This window comes from Piliocolobus tephrosceles, chromosome 1 (genome assembly GCF_002776525.5).
Source record: "Piliocolobus tephrosceles isolate RC106 chromosome 1, ASM277652v3, whole genome shotgun sequence".
Lineage (NCBI taxonomy): Eukaryota > Metazoa > Chordata > Mammalia > Primates > Cercopithecidae > Piliocolobus > Piliocolobus tephrosceles.
In genome coordinates this window covers 72,878,703-72,895,478 of record NC_045434.1, presented here as the reverse complement: position 1 = coordinate 72,895,478, position 16,776 = coordinate 72,878,703, and the positions used below count along the sequence as shown (strand labels likewise).

The 16,776-nt window shown below is 36.0% G+C and overlaps 1 protein-coding gene and 1 long non-coding RNA gene across 2 annotated transcripts in view; one reads left to right on the top strand and one right to left on the bottom strand.

The window, feature by feature from the left end:
- USH2A (usherin) overlaps nucleotides 1-16,776 on the top strand; it is a 798,346-nt gene that overhangs the window by 338,870 nt on the left and 442,700 nt on the right. Inside the window, exons 23-28 of the mRNA XM_023203737.1 lie at nucleotides 650-751; nucleotides 2,599-2,778; nucleotides 3,924-4,054; nucleotides 9,073-9,346; nucleotides 14,148-14,351; nucleotides 14,479-14,559. Coding sequence (XP_023059505.1) covers nucleotides 650-751; nucleotides 2,599-2,778; nucleotides 3,924-4,054; nucleotides 9,073-9,346; nucleotides 14,148-14,351; nucleotides 14,479-14,559 — 972 coding nt within the window. The remainder of the gene's footprint in view (nucleotides 1-649; nucleotides 752-2,598; nucleotides 2,779-3,923; nucleotides 4,055-9,072; nucleotides 9,347-14,147; nucleotides 14,352-14,478; nucleotides 14,560-16,776) is intronic.
- LOC111537125 lies at nucleotides 555-14,981 on the bottom strand. Its single transcript, XR_002729911.1, has 3 exons — nucleotides 14,846-14,981; nucleotides 8,246-8,368; nucleotides 555-748 (listed from the first exon to the last, which is right to left on the bottom strand). It is a non-coding gene; the product is annotated as an uncharacterized LOC111537125 (long non-coding RNA).

Genomic DNA, 16,776 nt, shown 5'->3' with positions numbered 1-16,776 from the left:
CAACCCAAATGTCCATCAATGATAGACTGGATTAAGAAAATGTGGCACATATACACCATGGAATACTGTGCAGCCATAAAAAAGGATGAGTTCATGTCCTTTGTAGGGACATGGATGAAGCTGGAAACCATCATTCTCAGCAAACTATCTCAAGGATAAAAAACTGAACACCGCATGGTATTGAAAGCCAAGGGAACAGATGTAAGTAGGGCTAATTGGAGTGGATTAGGCTCTGGAAAAACAAACACAAATAGCTTTGCCTCTCCTCTCAAAGAAGGTGGGCATTAGAAATATGAACAGGGATTTCCATTGTTATGCCACACAGTCAGAGAACCAGGTTACCCTGGCCTTTGGCCCTGGTAGTTCATACTGGAACCCAGCCCCCTACTCATCCCTCTAGAGTACTTAGGGGGTCCCTATGGGTAGAGAAAGGAAGAGGCCTGACATGGAGGCAGTCTGGATCATTCCAACGTCATGATGCTGGGATGTTGAGGAAGAGCCAGTGAAGAAAAGTAATGAACAGGCAATGAGGAGAGAGGAGAACCAAGAGAGTAGTATCCCGAAGGCTGGTGAAGGATTTTATTATTTGATGAGTTAGTAAAAATAGAGTATGCTGGTGAAGGTGTGTTTCTCATCTCCTATTCTCTAGGTTCCTCTGCCATCCTGAATGGTAGTACTGTTATTGGAGATAACACAGGAGTCTTTCTGGGAGGGCTGCCGCAAAGTTATACCATCCTCAGGAAGGATTCTGGTGAGTTTAGTAAGGTATATTATATGTTGTCGTCCAAACTTAGAATAGAACCAGTTTACATTATTTTAAAGTAAGAATAAGTATTATGTTCTACTTCATGCTATATTTTCTATATTAACGTGCCAAAAATTTCCTTTAGGTCTCTCTTTTTTTTTAAAGGAACCGTGTATTCCATATGACTTGTATTTATATTGTTAGTACCCAGTTCTTGATATATAAAAGGAATTCATTAAAACTTTTGCTGAAATAAATTATAATACTTTCAGTCAAAGGTATGTTATTTTAGGACTTATGCATCGTTTTTTGTAAGATTTTAAATTGAATGTGAAACAACACAGAAATGGAAAACTATGAGCTTGATTTATACTCTAGGGTGAAGAACATTCCCTGAATACTGTGTGATAGGCACTAAACCAATGCCTAGATATTCATAGATGAATAAAATGTGGTCTTTATCACAATAGAGGTCACAGGCGTATAAACAGGTAATTCCAACCTAATGCCGTAAGTGCTATAATTGAGCTACAGACAAAGTGATTCTCATATTTTTAGAACAAGAGCACAAGAACATATTCTAAAATGCAACTAATTAAAATGAACATGAATGGAATTAACCTTAGGTAGGAAAAAATATCATCCTTAAAACGCAAATGCTAATAATTCTAGGATTGTTTCCCAAGTCCTCATTAAGAATCACAGGGTGCCTTCCAAGTCTCTCCCAGGAAGTTAAAATATAACTACATAAATATTACAAATAAGCTAGGACCCAGATAAGTATAATTTGTTCATGGGTTGTAGTCTTCAGGGAATCATGATGAAGATCAAAAGGAATAGAAAGTGTTCATCAAATTTAGGAGAAGGGTATAATTGAATTCTCAAGGCTGATTATCGTTACCTCCTCAGAAATGTCTCTAGATTAGACAGGGTTTTCATTCAACTACTTAAGACTGATAGAGAAGTCCCTCTAGTGCACGTGCGTGCGCGCGTGCACACACACACACACACACACACACAGCCTTTGTTTTTTGCCCTTCTGGGAAATAGTATTTTCATGTGCTAGAAGGAGAGAATATCCTGATACTAAGAACCCTTCCTGTAAAGGACACATCTCCATTATGAATGAACAATTTTACTTTGTCTATGTAAATTGGCCTTATAAAACTCTCATAAACTCAAAGCTGAAAACTAAGCTTTGCCCTCATAGGAAAGGAAGTGGCTGTGTGAAATTCGACTTCGGTGTGCCTTCTCCTCCTCTTGATTTTTTTCTTGCTTTTTTCTCTAAATCACTCATTTGCACATTTTCTGTCTCAACCTTCTGTTATCACCCTATTCACTTTATTTATGAACCCCACATCTACCTGGTCTGGAGAGTTCCACATTCAACGTCAACACTATATACATTTCCAAAAAATGAAACCAAATTATTGATTTACTTCAGTAACAGACTGGTTCATAGATGAGGAATCTAAACTACAAACTACGTATTAAATAAAAACACTCCCTTCAAATCTAACTTTTAAAGTTATAGTACTTTATCTTTGAGGCTAGTGGCAGATGAATTTTCTGTGTTAGTTGAAAAGGCAATACTCTTGCTACTGCAAAACCAAGGTTTCTGCATAAACATCTGTTTCTGCAGATATGATGGGTTTGAACCAGTGCTAAACATTATAATTCCTATCATTTACTATAGCTGATGGTGTGGTGTTTACATGAATCATTAAGAGGCTTGCAGTAAATTGGTGGTGAGAGCTAGTGCCTATTTCTTTGATTTTAATGGCACATAAAATTAATTGCTTGAAAAGAATTTTTCAAAATACATATTTCTTGATATCTATAAACTCCTGCAGAGATAATCCAAAAGGGTTTTGTGGGCTGTCTCAAGGATGTACATTTTATGAAGAATTACAATCCGTCGGCTATTTGGGAACCTCTGGATTGGCAGAGTTCTGAAGAACAAATCAACGTGTATAACAGCTGGGAGGGATGCCCTGCTTCATTAAATGAGGGAGCTCAGTTCCTAGGAGCAGGTAATGCTCTAAAAAAGACATGAGTGTTCACTTAAAATCTATGTTCTATCCTTTGTATAATTTCATCTCTCCTGTTTGATTAACTTGACCTCATATGAACCTAGTATCACAGAAATACCTAGTTATTCCAATGGTGCACACAAATATATTCTTGATGTCTGAATATACAATATAAATTATAAGACTCATAAGTATACATCCATGTATAATATCTCTGGTAGCCCATGCAGTTCTTGATTTACATATGTTAACATTACCAATATCCATTTGCAAGTCAGTTGTTTGGAAACTAGAATGCAGTTAGAGATGTGTACTTAGAATGCACTCAGAAAGATGTTTCAAGGAGTTTTGTTTACTAGGTTAATCCACAAATCCCTATTTATCTCATTATGTAGAAGAACAATATTCTTAAGAGTTAATTCTCGGCTAAGTAATGGGTTAAGAAGGCCATTGAGAGAGAGCTGGAGACTAGAACCACTATCCCTGCCATTGCTCAAAAGGCTACAATGAAAGGGGAGGTGTAAGTGTCAGTAGCTTACCCCTGACACACACACTGAGTCTCTGCCTGATCACAGCAGAGACTTCCACCCAGGGGAAGGGGAGAGGGATGATAGTGGCTTGGAATACCTGGCTTGTTCATCAAATAAAAACCCATCTCTGCCTCCTACATTTATAGCTAAGTTGGTTGGTTATTAAGTTGCTTAAACTGCCTTCAGCACAAAAAGGCATATGATATTAATAATATAATCTGCATTTTTTTATTGTTCTGTTTTCATCAAGGTCATTCTGAGTTTCTTTTAGTCAATGCAAACTACTTATTGTTAATACTTACCTAAAACAGTAATAATCATACATGATGCAGACAACCAATGATTTAGAGAGCAAATTTCTTCCTCTTTAGAAAGTATAGTATCAGAGCAAATTTCTTCCTCTTAAAAAGTATAATATCAAAGTCTTTCTTAATATATCTAGGTCTTTCTGTCACTTCTGTACGATTAAAAAAGGGATTTCTTAACATTGATTTGCATCTTCTTTTGTGAGATTTACTCAGTGGCAGAATGTGTCCTAGAGTTTCTTATTACCCTTACAATGCTGACAATGTTGTATTACACATGCTAACATGTACACGTTTTTTATCTTTAAAGGGTTCCTGGAACTTCATCCATATATGTTTCATGGTGGAATGAACTTTGAGATTTCCTTTAAGTTCAGAACTGACCAATTAAATGGATTGCTTCTTTTCGTTTATAACAAAGATGGACCTGATTTTCTTGCTGTATGTAAATTACTTTGATTAAAATTACTTTAAAATATCAGACCCAACTATAAAATAAATAAACCACGTGTTGGCATTACACTTAATTGGGGTTTCTTTACAAATTCACGTTTGTTTTCTTTTTTTTTTTCCCAAAGTCATTTTTAGTTTGGAAGTCCTGTGAAATATTTTGTATTTTATTATCCTAGTAATTTTTTAAAATGATAATTATAACAATTATCATTTTAAGAAAACAGACTAGATATAAGGAATTAAGAAAATCCAATTTAGTATCTTAAGATATGAAAAACACTATTTCCCTATCTTTTGATATGAGTTTCAAAAGAATATATATTATATATTTTTCATATGACATATAGATAATAAAGTATAATGATACAGTGAACACTCCTGAATCTGCCACCACATCTGATAACTAAATATTATCATTTTTGGTCTATCTATAAAGTCTTTCCTGTCCTGCTTCCATCTCCTTTTAGATGTTATATGTAATCAGAATGTTGTGTTTGTTATTCACATGCATTTTTATAGTTTGAACACCTAATGAATGCCTACAAATTCTTGCTTTTGAAATTTGTAAAATTTGTTTTATACTCTCTCTTTAGCACTCAACATTGTTTCTGAGTCATTTATGTGTCCACACAGGTATACATTTTCTTGGTTGTGTAGTATTTCTCTTCTCTTACCAGTGATGTATTGGTTGTTCCCATGTTTTGCTACAATGAATAAAACTGCTATAAACATTTTTATACATTTCTCTTAATACAATGGGCAATTGTAACTGCTTTTCTTTGTCTTTAATCATTAATCTGATACCACTGTTAAGTATGTTATTAAAAATGTTAATACTTAAAAGTTGTTTTAAAGAACTAGCATAGAAACAGGAGAAAAATATGAACATCCTACCCTTAGATTCTTGATTTCTAAACAAATAGACAATTAAATACAAGTCTTGGTGATTTTAAAAGTCTAAGATACGTTCACTTTTTTTTTTTTTTTTTACATTCCTAGTATATACAATGCCAATATTGCTAAGAAGGGAAATGAAAATTTATCCCTTCATAGTATTTATTAAAATTTCTGATTCTTTAAATATTTATTTGTCCTCTTGTGTATTGTTGGCTTCTTTCTCTGAAATGTAACGTCCATAAATCCAAGGACCTTGGTTTTCTTCTTTGTAGTTGTATCCCCAGTGCCTAAGCCTTAGCAATTATCATGTTAACCAATGTTGTTGAATGAATGAATGAGTGAACATGTGAATAAGCTCATGCTGTGGTGACCTTCACTGAGCATCGCTGAGTCATCTACATGTGCATATACTGTGGAGGATACAAAGATGTTTACCATTTGGCTCCTCCTCTTGAGGACCATATGCCTGCACTGGAGGTCTATACGCCTTACTATGCCACGCTTCCACCCTCCACCTTCCTCCATTCATTGCTCTGTTACTGTATTAAATAATACTGTTAACTTTAAGTAACTTTACTAAAAAAATAAAAAATTAAGACTGAGTACAGTGGCTTGCTCCTATAATTCCAGCACTTTTAGAGGCCTGGGATTGCAGGAGGATAGCTTGAGGCCAGTAGTTAGAGACCAGCCTGGGCAATATAGTGAGACCTTTTGTCTGCAAAAATACAAATAAAAGTAAAAAATTATCCAGGCACTGTGGCTAGTTCTAGCTACTTGGGAGGCTGAGGCAAGGATTGCTGAAGACTGGGAGTCTAAGGCTGCAGTGACCTGTGATTGCACCTCTGCACTCCAGCCTGGGCAAGAGAGCTCTGTCTCAAAACAAACAAACAAAAAAATCAATACACTTACATTAATATATACTGAGTGCCCACTATGTGCTTGGCTTTCTTTTAACACTTCCCATGCAACTGTAAAGGAAGCAGTCTTTCATAAACCGTACATTACAGTCTGCCATATCTGAGGACTGAGGCTGCTCACAGATTACCCCTCAACAACTCTTTCTATTATACTGACTTACTTCAGTATGCATGGTTATCCCCTGGAACTTGATAAACTCAGAATGTTTCCATTGCCAAAACCTTAAATCCCAAAATATAACCTCATATCCCTCTAGCTCTCTCAGTCTCTTATTAAGTTCACCAAGGCATTGACACCATTGACTATCAGCCCACTTTCTAGTTAACTCACTCCTTACCTGAGCCACCATAATGTATTTCTTCGACAGTATTTCTACCAATGCCCTGATTTTGTATCTTGTATTGGACTTCACAAACCTTGATCAATCAGTCTAGCCACCTCGCTTCTCAGTTCTAGTAGCTAGATTGCTAAACACCATAGGAAAACTAATACGGGCATGAGAACTTGTTTTGAAGGCTCCAATTCTTTTATTAAACAATATCTATTGTTTACAGGATTTTCTAATGTATTTTAGATGTAGAAAGTGAAAGAAAAAGAATCTTAGGATCTAGAAACACTATAACCTGAATGTCGTCAGGTAGTCCCACACTCTCCTGATAAAAACAAGCGTACATATTCAACTTTCAATCTGTCTATCAACTTGACTGTATCTGAGGCAAGCTAAATTTAACTCTCTACTGACTCAGGGGAACAAATGAAAAATTACCATGCTTACAACTAAGAAAATATGTCTACCATCATCCCAGATTCTATCTGTTCTTCTGCAAGAACTTGTTCTACAGTCTCCCCTCTTTGTATGTTCAACTATTCCCTCTCAATTGGCTCTTTTCTCTCAATATATGGAATGATTGAAATTTATTTTCCTTAGTGTTTTTTCTTTTGTCTATGAAGCCTCCTCCACTGTACTTTTCCTTACCTTCATGGTCAAGTGCATTGAAAGCGGTTACTTTTGTTATTGCCACTTTTTCATCTCACTTCAGTCCCCAAAATGACTGTACATTAGGTTCCTGCCACTACCACACCTTCCTACAAAATCACTTTTCTAAAGTGGTCAATGACCCCTGCATTTCCTAGTCCAGTGATTTTTATTTCTTACCTTATTTGTTCTTTTTCTGCTATTCTCTGTTTTTTTCTTATTCTTCCCTACTGATTTTCCAAAGCACTAGTTTCTCCTGATTTCATTAAGTTCTCTTAGCTTCTTTAAGGAGATCATTGTCACTTAAAAGAACTGTTTTCTACCATGCTGTCCCTTTAAAACATTAGTCTTGCTGAGGACACTAATCTTTTCCCTTTTATTTCAGTCTTTTTACACTCACTGAATAATCTTATTTATTTTGTGATGTATTTTCTCCATTTTACTGGGCCGTCCCCAAACTGCATATCTTTATGTTTGACTTCCTCAAAAAGAGTTTCATCTGGATGTTTTATAGGCATTTCAAACTTAATATATCTAAAATGAACTCCCCCCTCCTCCTTGTCAACAACAACCCTCAGCCTTTCTTTCAAATGCTTTTCATAACGTGATGATGGCAGAACACTCTGCTACTTACCCAAAAAAGATGAGAGGTGTTCTTAATTTCTCTTTCATTCATCTAACTCATTTACCTTTTTACCAGGTCCTAATGAGTTGCTTTTACAAATACTTCTTAGATCGAGTCTTCCCTTTCATCAGCATCATCATTGTCCTTATTTTAAAGACTCTCAATATGTTTTCACAATTAAATGGATTTCCTAATGCATTTCCTGAATTGTAGACGAGATTTTGTTTTCAGTATGTACTTCTTATTTCTGGCAAGGTAAGCTTTTAGTGCAAGGTAATAGTGGAAAGAATATGAGTTATGATTTCAGACAGACACCAAACACTCTTTCCATACCAGACCCTCCTATCACTGAAAGTCCTTTAAAATCTGGCTTCTACGTAGCTGGCAAGACACTACCTCAGCTCCCACCTCCATATGTACCCCTTGTCTTACCTAAGTTGGTGCCTTTCTCTAAACCTGATGTTCTCATGTGGTGCATATTAGTCCCCCTTCTTGAGGGACCCTCCATGAATCTGATATACTTTCTAAAATCTTACTTTAAACCTTTCCCAACTTCCAGGGAGCAAAAAGCCTCCTCTGTTCTCTGCTTTCACTTTACCCCTTTCCTGTCTTGATTGTGGTATTGCTCCCACATGTTTCCCTCTGCTACTAGACAGCATGACTCTTAGGAGCAGTGTTTACCTTAGAGCAGCAGGTATGTGGCACATTGTAAGAGACTCGGTATTTATTGAATAAGGGGATAGACAAATGAACAATTGCTTACCTGAGATCCTTCCTGAAGATGATACTTTTATGGAAAAATCCATAGTTTGCATCTGGCATGATTTAATTTGTTTTACTTAACTGATCTCAAGATTTTAAATATCCTATGGTCACTGATATGTTTCTAACAAAGTAAAAATATATTAGGTAAAAAAAAGTATGAGACATTTTGAAGGAAAATCTATGAACTTATTTTTTACTATGAAAATTTGGGTGAAATATGTTCACATTAGAAAATGGTACAGTCATCTAATAGAATACACATAGAAGCAATTATGTTAAAGATTTAGAATAAAACTGAAATATTGAATCAAAATATGTCTTACAAATTTGAAATTGAGTTCACTAGCCAGTTAAAATAAGCTTAATCAAGCTTGACATTTCATTTTCTTATTGTCTTGTCATATTTTCCCCCAAATTAAATTGATATATGAAGTAGTATTTTCTCATTTTCTAAAAATTCAAAGAGTCATAGTTCAAACTGTTCTGTTCTCTTCAATCATTCAGTCACTTACACAGGGCTTTAATCTTTTAACTGTGTTGCAGCAAAAATAAACCTTAGGTCTATATAACATTGCATCACATCATCTAATCATTACTAGATACGAATTTGTTTACATCAATACAACATTCTTCATGTCAGCCATAAGCTTGAAAAGGATTTCCTACGTTCCTAGGCAGAAACTTAGGATAAAGTGACACATTTCTATAGAGTGCTTTCAGGGAACTGTTTTACTTTTCTTCAAGAAATTGTCCTTCTGCTCTCTCCCAAACTGCCCTTCTGCAGCCTTTTTATATACCTACTTTCTTTTTTAATATAAAATACAGATGGAGCTGAAAAGTGGAATATTGAGCTTCCGGTTAAATACCAGTCTTGCCTTTACACAAGTGGATCTATTGCTGGGGCTAGCCTATTGTAATGGAAAGTGGAATAAAGTCATTATTAAAAAGGAAGGCTCTTTCATATCAGCAAGTATGAATGGACTGATGAAGCACGCATCGGAGTCTGGAGCCCAGCCACTGGTAGTGAATTCACCGGTTTATGTGGGAGGAATCCCACAGGAGCTGCTGAACTCTTATCAACATTTGTGTTTGGAACAAGGTAAGTTCCATCTGGAGGAATTCACAAATCCATACAGCCCTAGTGCTGACAGATTTTGGTGGTTCTGTGTTTCAAGAGATAGCAATAGATTCAGGCTAAAAGCAGCACCCAACAACACCCCTTTTTCTGGAGAAATTTAAACCCTAAAAACAAATGGAACACTTTTTCAAATAGTTTTGTGTGTTACCCTTAACAGTATGGCATCATTTATAATCAGCATATTTATTTCAATATGTCCTCGGTAAATAGTAATTAATATACATATTATTGTGGCATGTAATTATATATGTGGTATATAATTATATATACATATATTAATTACTATTTATTGAAGAAATATTACAATAAATATGTTGATTATAAATAAGGTACCTGAGGTGCTTCCCAGAGATGATATTTATATGGAAAAATTTGTAATTTATATATTTATTAATTTAAAATATATAATGCAATTATATGTGAGATATATAATTATATATGAATATACGTGTATACATACATAATTGAATATAATATATAATTATATATAATTCATATAAATGTATTTCCTCATATGTTGGATAGTGATCATTATTTGTATTTACAGATGAAAAAATAAATTAAGTTGGTATGCATAGCTAGTAAAAAAGATCAATGCAATTCATTGCCTTTTCTTTCTTTGACATAAATGCTAATTGTCTCCATAGGTTTTCAGTAGAGCTTTCATGTGTAAAAAAAATGTGGGGTGTATTTGGTTGACTTCCAAACATACTCGTGAAAATCTATATATTGTAGGTTATCAGCAACCATAACAGAAAGGAAAAGTGCATTACTTATAGTTTAGGTAAGAAGTTAACTCATAGAAGTTTGAATGTAATCAGAGAAATAATTAATTGAAAAGGCTAACAAAATCTGTGTATCATTTCTTGTGGCAGTCATGGTTCTGAGAGCTTACGTGAGAATAGGTGAGTCAGTTATTACTAACAAGTGCGTTAGGCATTATTATTTATATCCTCATTACAGATGAGGAAACTGAAGAACAGAGAGGAAGGTAACTTTCCCAAGGTCACATGGCTAGTAAGCAGATAGAAAGACACTAAGTCTCTCTCAGGCAGCCTGGTATAACGTCAACTCTCCTTATTACAATCAGTGCTCTCTTTTATGGGCATTGGTCAATGCTCCTTTGTAAAGTGGGGAATGCACAGTAATTTCCAGGATGGGACCAAGCACACTTCCGAGTGTGGAAAAGGTCCTTTACGGAGTTTAAAATCTATGTACCCTGAATGGTTAAAATTTTCATGAAGCAGTCTTTGCCTATTTGGTAAGTACATAAAGATTTAAATGCCTTTGAATAGAAAATATATGGCAAGCTCTTAGGAGACTTTTAGAAGGGTAGTAGTAAGGAGTTAATGAATAACTGGGGTGTAAGACAGTAATGACATTTTCAAGGCACTTAAGGTGTAACAGCAGCTAAAAATATTACATTCGTATAAGAACTTCTCCAGGTTTTCAGGTTTCTGAGGTTAGAAAGAACTTGAAAACCCTTTGTATGAGTGAGATTACTTAATCCTGTTTGCTTCTGGGGAAAAAAAAAAAAAAATGAAGGTGAGAAACAAAAACCCTGCATATACAGCCTTGTTCTTTGAATTACCCCTAAACCCATTATTATTGATGGTCCTAAAGACATGGTTAAAACTGAAATTGTAAGATAATAACAGAAGTTTAAAATATTGCCATAGACCCAAAGGGAATAATTTTACCTACATGCTATGACTAAGTCTGTGATACTGGAAGGTATTTTATTTATGAGTAATATTAAATGTTTATTAGTGTAGTAGCATCCATATCAGTGGTTCTCAAAACACTGAAAAAATATTGACCTACGGTAGCTGGAACATGGAAGTCAAAATTAGCTATTATTATTACTATTCAAGATACATTGACATCACCTGGAATGGTTATTAAAAATACAGATGTTAGGGACCCTTGTCCTCTAAGATTCTGACTCAGATGCTTTGAGAGACACTAATCTATATAAATAATTGCATGTTTTATACGATGATCAGGGAGACTAATCACAATACAGAGGTGCAGTATGAACATAGTCAATTGCAGTTAAAACGAATCATGTTCACTTAATGTATTTCTTTCAACCCACTATCAATTGTCTTAAAAACCTTTTTCCTTTCCTCTGCTTCTTAATTAGCACCTTTTTTTTTTTTATCAGAAGCTCTATTTTCTGGTCATATGAGTACTACTTTTTTTTTTTAATACACTAACATTGTAATCTTCTCCGAATCAGATACAAGACTAATTTTATTTCTTGTTGTGGAAATGCTGGGCAACATAATTTGCTGAAGATGTGCCAGCTCGGATGATGAGAGTTTATCTTCTTAGAATGATCAATGAGGATAATCATTTACATCTAGGTTGGGCATGCCTGGGTCTGGCATGTGGTCTCACAGGCAATGTTCTGCCCAAACCCTTCCATGGAGAGGGAGGGAGTGGGGGCTGAAAGTTAGCTGGCCTGCCAAGTCAAGCACCCTGCAGCAGTATTGCCTTCCCTAGAAGACGGGCTAATGTTTTCCTGATTAGTCACCCTAGAGCTCTGGGCTACCTTTTAGGCATTTAGAGGCCCGGGGTGGTGGCATGGATGGGGATTTTTTTGGATTCTCACAAGGGTAGTGGAGTAAGAAAATAAGGCATTTCTACTCCTCTCACAAACATCCCCTTTGTCCTCTTGTCCTCACATCCCATTCAAATGTTTTAGGTGGCTGGGAGCATTTCTGGTGGTATAGAGTTGAAAGCATGGTACAACATTAACTGAACTCTTTGGTTGCCACCGGAAGGATGCCACTGGAAGGACCCTGCACTAGAGCTCAGCAGCTTCAAGAGCTCAGCAGTCTCCAAGGCCTGGGGCCAGAGGACCATTTCCTTAGGAGGATTTCTACTTACAAACTTCATTTTATAACTAACTCTCTGGACCTTTTTCTTCATCTCCAAAATGAAGAAAGACGTATCTCCCTGGGCTTTCCCAAATTGAAAATTTCATCTTGTGAATTAATTTTTATTATGGTTTTTGTTAAATTTTTAATTTTTAAAACATTATGGTAAAATATAGGTAACATAAAATTTACCATTGTAACCATTTTTAAACGTACAGTTTAGTGGCATTAGGTACATTCACACTGTTTTGTAGATATCACCATTGTCCCTCTGAAGAACTCTTTTCATCCTGCAAAGCTAAAACTATGTACCCCTCAAAACATAATGTAGCATTTCTTATAACAGCACTTGTTTGCCAAGCTGCCCTTCCACTGTTCTCATTTTGTTGGTAGGGAAGTTAGGGTACAGAGAATTTTGATACTACAGCTATGTGCCATCAGAAAATTACTACTGTTGAATAAATTAAAATTCTTAGCTTCTGAATTTGCCAGTCAATGATTTTATATTGAGTTTTGTTGCTTTCAATTCAATTCACTCAAGTTATTGAGTGTCTACTGTGTGTTTAAGATAGACTAGCAGTATTGATCAGTCAGGATTAAAAAAATGTGGATAATAGTAAAAGACATTTAAAAGGAAATAGGCTGCAACTTAATGTGTTAGAAGGCATAATAGCACATCATATAAATGCTGAGGAGAACAATATGGTCATTGTTACTATTAACTTATTTTACTGTTATGCATTGCATTATATTTTATTTCCATTTCCTGCTGCTGTGCTTTAATCTTGAAAAGAGCTGACCATGTGTTTGAGGCCTTTCAAACTTTACAGTGTTTTGTTCAGAGAGAGAGAACATGCACGCTACAGCAATCTCAAACTAGGTCCTGTTTGTCCCAATTTCGTGCAGTTTTCTGCGCAGAGTACTGCCAGACTTCACTGAGCTGATCTCTGTTTTCACAAAATAGCATGTAATTCAAAGTCACTGCTATTCCCTGGCTGACTGGATGCCTTCTTTGTTTGCTGTCTAACAAAAAAGTGGCGAATACTCTAAATTCATTTCATATGCATTCTCTGTTAAACTTCACAGAATGGTACTACACACTGGGTGTTCTAAGGTCACCTGTGTAGAAGACACAGTCCATGAAATCTCATGGTGTTGCTATTGCCATCACTGAAGGCTGGCCCCTGTCATGCTAATGGGGATGTAAAACTGGTGACCATTTTGTATATTCAAGATTATGGAACTCTGTGAAAAACGATAGAGCATAGTGACAGCTCTTCCGTAGGCTGCTGTAACTCAGGCTAAATTCTGTACCTCTGAAGTGCTTGTTATGCAATTCATGGCAATATTTCAGGATTCTAATATATTTTGAAATTATGTTCTCTCTCCGGCTATTCTGCATAAAATCCTCAGAGTGTATTTTTCCCCGATGAGTTTATTGAATAATCATGCTAATTCAAATATTATTTTTTGGCATTTAAAACTGACTTATATAGTCACTTAATTTTTCAGAATTAGGAGACGTGGGGCTATCCCCCTACCATAATATGAAGTTGCCTAAATTTTCTTTTATGGGAAGAAACAGAATTTAGAAAATGTGGGCCTAAAGAGGTAAAACAAATACTTTTTCAGTACCAGAAGTTAAATTAGAATTATCCATGAATGTGTTTTCCGAATAACAGAACTATATTTCTTTGCAACAAATTAGCTTGATAAAAAGTAGGAGGCATAAAATGTTTCCCAAGAAAGACTTGAAAGTCTAGCAATTGTGTCTAACCACCCCCCTTCCTCAAAATGTAGTACTGCAGAGGACAAAAATGATTGGTAATTAATGACTCAAGCCCTTTATGCGATACTAATCCCTTACTATTTGCTAGGTTTCGGTGGTTGCATGAAGGATGTTAAATTTACACGGGGTGCTGTCGTTAACTTGGCATCTGTGTCCAGCGGTGCTGTCAGAGTCAATCTGGATGGATGCCTATCAACTGACAGTGCTGTTAACTGCAGGGGAAATGACTCCATTCTGGTTTACCAGGGAAAAGAGCAGAGTATTTACGAGGGTGGTCTCCAGCCTTTTACAGGTAATGTGGAGGTCCTCTAAATTAAATGTTGCATGTCTCTTATTCATCCCCCTTTCCCTCCCTGCCAGTCCCTTATTAGTTTATATGAGTATTATTTTAATCTTGCTGCATCTCATTTCCATTTAAGAATACCTGTATCGGGTGAGAGCCTCTCATGAAGGAGGTTCAGTGTATAGTGACTGGAGTCGAGGACGTACAACGGGAGCAGGTAAATATTTACCTTCAAATGCATATATGCACACACACATGCATGTATTTGTGCATATACATGAAAGGAAGGACTATTACCCTGAAGTAGTAATATTTTTGTAGTCTTCTGACAGAACATGCCTTGGTTTGAAAATACATCTGTCAATGGCTAAAATGCTTAGTAGATCAGTGCTTTGGATTTGTCAAGAATTCACTAAATATTTACTCAGAATTGATCCTTTCCTCTTAGGATGCAGAAGAAAGGAAAGTTCAGGTTGTCTTAAGGATGTAATAGCCCCACCTACCTAATATGTCTAAGGATAGGTAACCTTTACAGATGGCGTAGGTAGCAAGAAGTTGAAGTCAGGGATTAGGATTATCCTTGGAAGGGAGTGGCACCCTCTTGACTTTCTCATAGAAAGCACATTGGAAACCTGCAACTGGTTGGAATCAGGTGTGTCTGTGACATCATTGCAGATGTTTTTCCTGTTGTTGACTGTTAGAATCTTAGAATGATTATCCCAAGAGAGAAAAAGTTGCTGATTGGTTTAATTTATTTTGAGTTGGAAAAGAACCAATTAGGAGACAGTATGCATTAGACCTAATCTCAGACAATTGACTTGTTTTGTACTTCTGACTGGCCACAAAGTCTTTCCCCATAATACCCCCACAGGAAGGCATTCAGCACAGAGTTTTGTGAATCAGTGGCATTCTACCATTTTGGGTCAAATATTTGTCAGGAAACTGAACATATCTCCAAATGATTGCCACTTATGTCTCTGTAAGAAAGTTTATTCAGCGAGTAACAATTTGTCTAAAGATGTGTTTCCATCAAGATATTCTCTTATACTTAATCTACAGTGGGTTACTATCCCAGGTATCCTTTGAGGAACCTTCTTAATATAAAATATAATTAAACACTGAGATGAGCAACTAAGAATAATTTTCAAGACTCTCTACCTACATATTTTCCAGAAGAGGACAACTTGACACTTTTCTAGGATGATTTAAATTATCACCTATTTATAGGCAAGACAATGAGCTGAACGATCTCTTAAAATCCTTTTCAACTTCAGAGCTAAGAGAAAGCTCCAATATAAAATACTCACTTGTTACTGACATGTTCTCTCCTCCTGTTTCACACCCTTCTACTTTATTAACAAATATAAAGCCTGCCTTGAGTATAATTCAGCAACGTTAATAGGTGTCTGGAAAGCACATTGCTTACTTAGCTTAATAGTCCCCATTTTGAGTACTACTGAGAAAGTACACAAATAGAGCTCTGAATTTATAGCAATGATCTGACCACAGTCCTATGCCATAAATTCATATTTACAATCTGACCACAACACTGAGCAGCTACATGCTCCCAAGGGTTGGAGAATAATTGCACTATTTAATTATTTTTGAGTCAGTTTTGCTCTGTCCCTTATGAGAAGACCATCTGTTAGACAGTACTGTACTTTGCCCTGTACCACATTTCAGAACTAATAAAATCAACATCACTCTCATTGTCCCTTTCATTGCAACTCGATCGTGTGGCCTGTGTGTTTTCTATAGGTGCCCGTGGTGTTTAAACTGCTCAGAGAGTGGTTCTCCCCTTTGGTGTTTCCTCTTATCCTTTATGTTCACTCTGTTTCCCTTAAAGCTGTCCTATTTTATTGGTCTGGACAGTAAAGTCGGAGAGGAGGAGATTTGATGTGGAAAACTAGAGTGATCCTCCATCGACAGGGCTCAGGAGTCCATGAGCAGCTAAAGCAGGTCTCTCATCCATCATCCTGCCACAGAGTTCCTTGGGCTCTTTCTTTGTGTCCCCAGTGCACTCAGCTGTGATGAAGTTTTTACTGATCAGAACTGTAGAAATGTCTAATAAATAGTTAAAGGTTATAGATTTTTTAAATTAGGGGGCTCAGCTTGTAAGTAAGATTTTGTAGTTCTTTTAAACTTCCTCATTTTGTGATATTATTTTGAGATATTCTGCAGAACAAATATTTGAAAATGACTTTGTAGAATCTCAAGGGCACCAGCTCCTTTACCCCAACCCCCCACCCCCAAAAACTGCAATTAAGAATATATTCCATATATCATATATGGTAGAACTTTGCTTTTAAAAAATTAATTAGAAAAACAATTGCATTTGGAAAATGGGTCCAGGCATTCAAGTACAACACAATCATATTTGTGATCTTTTTTGGCTAATACATCGAAGATATAAAAGTGTCAAACCACCATGTAT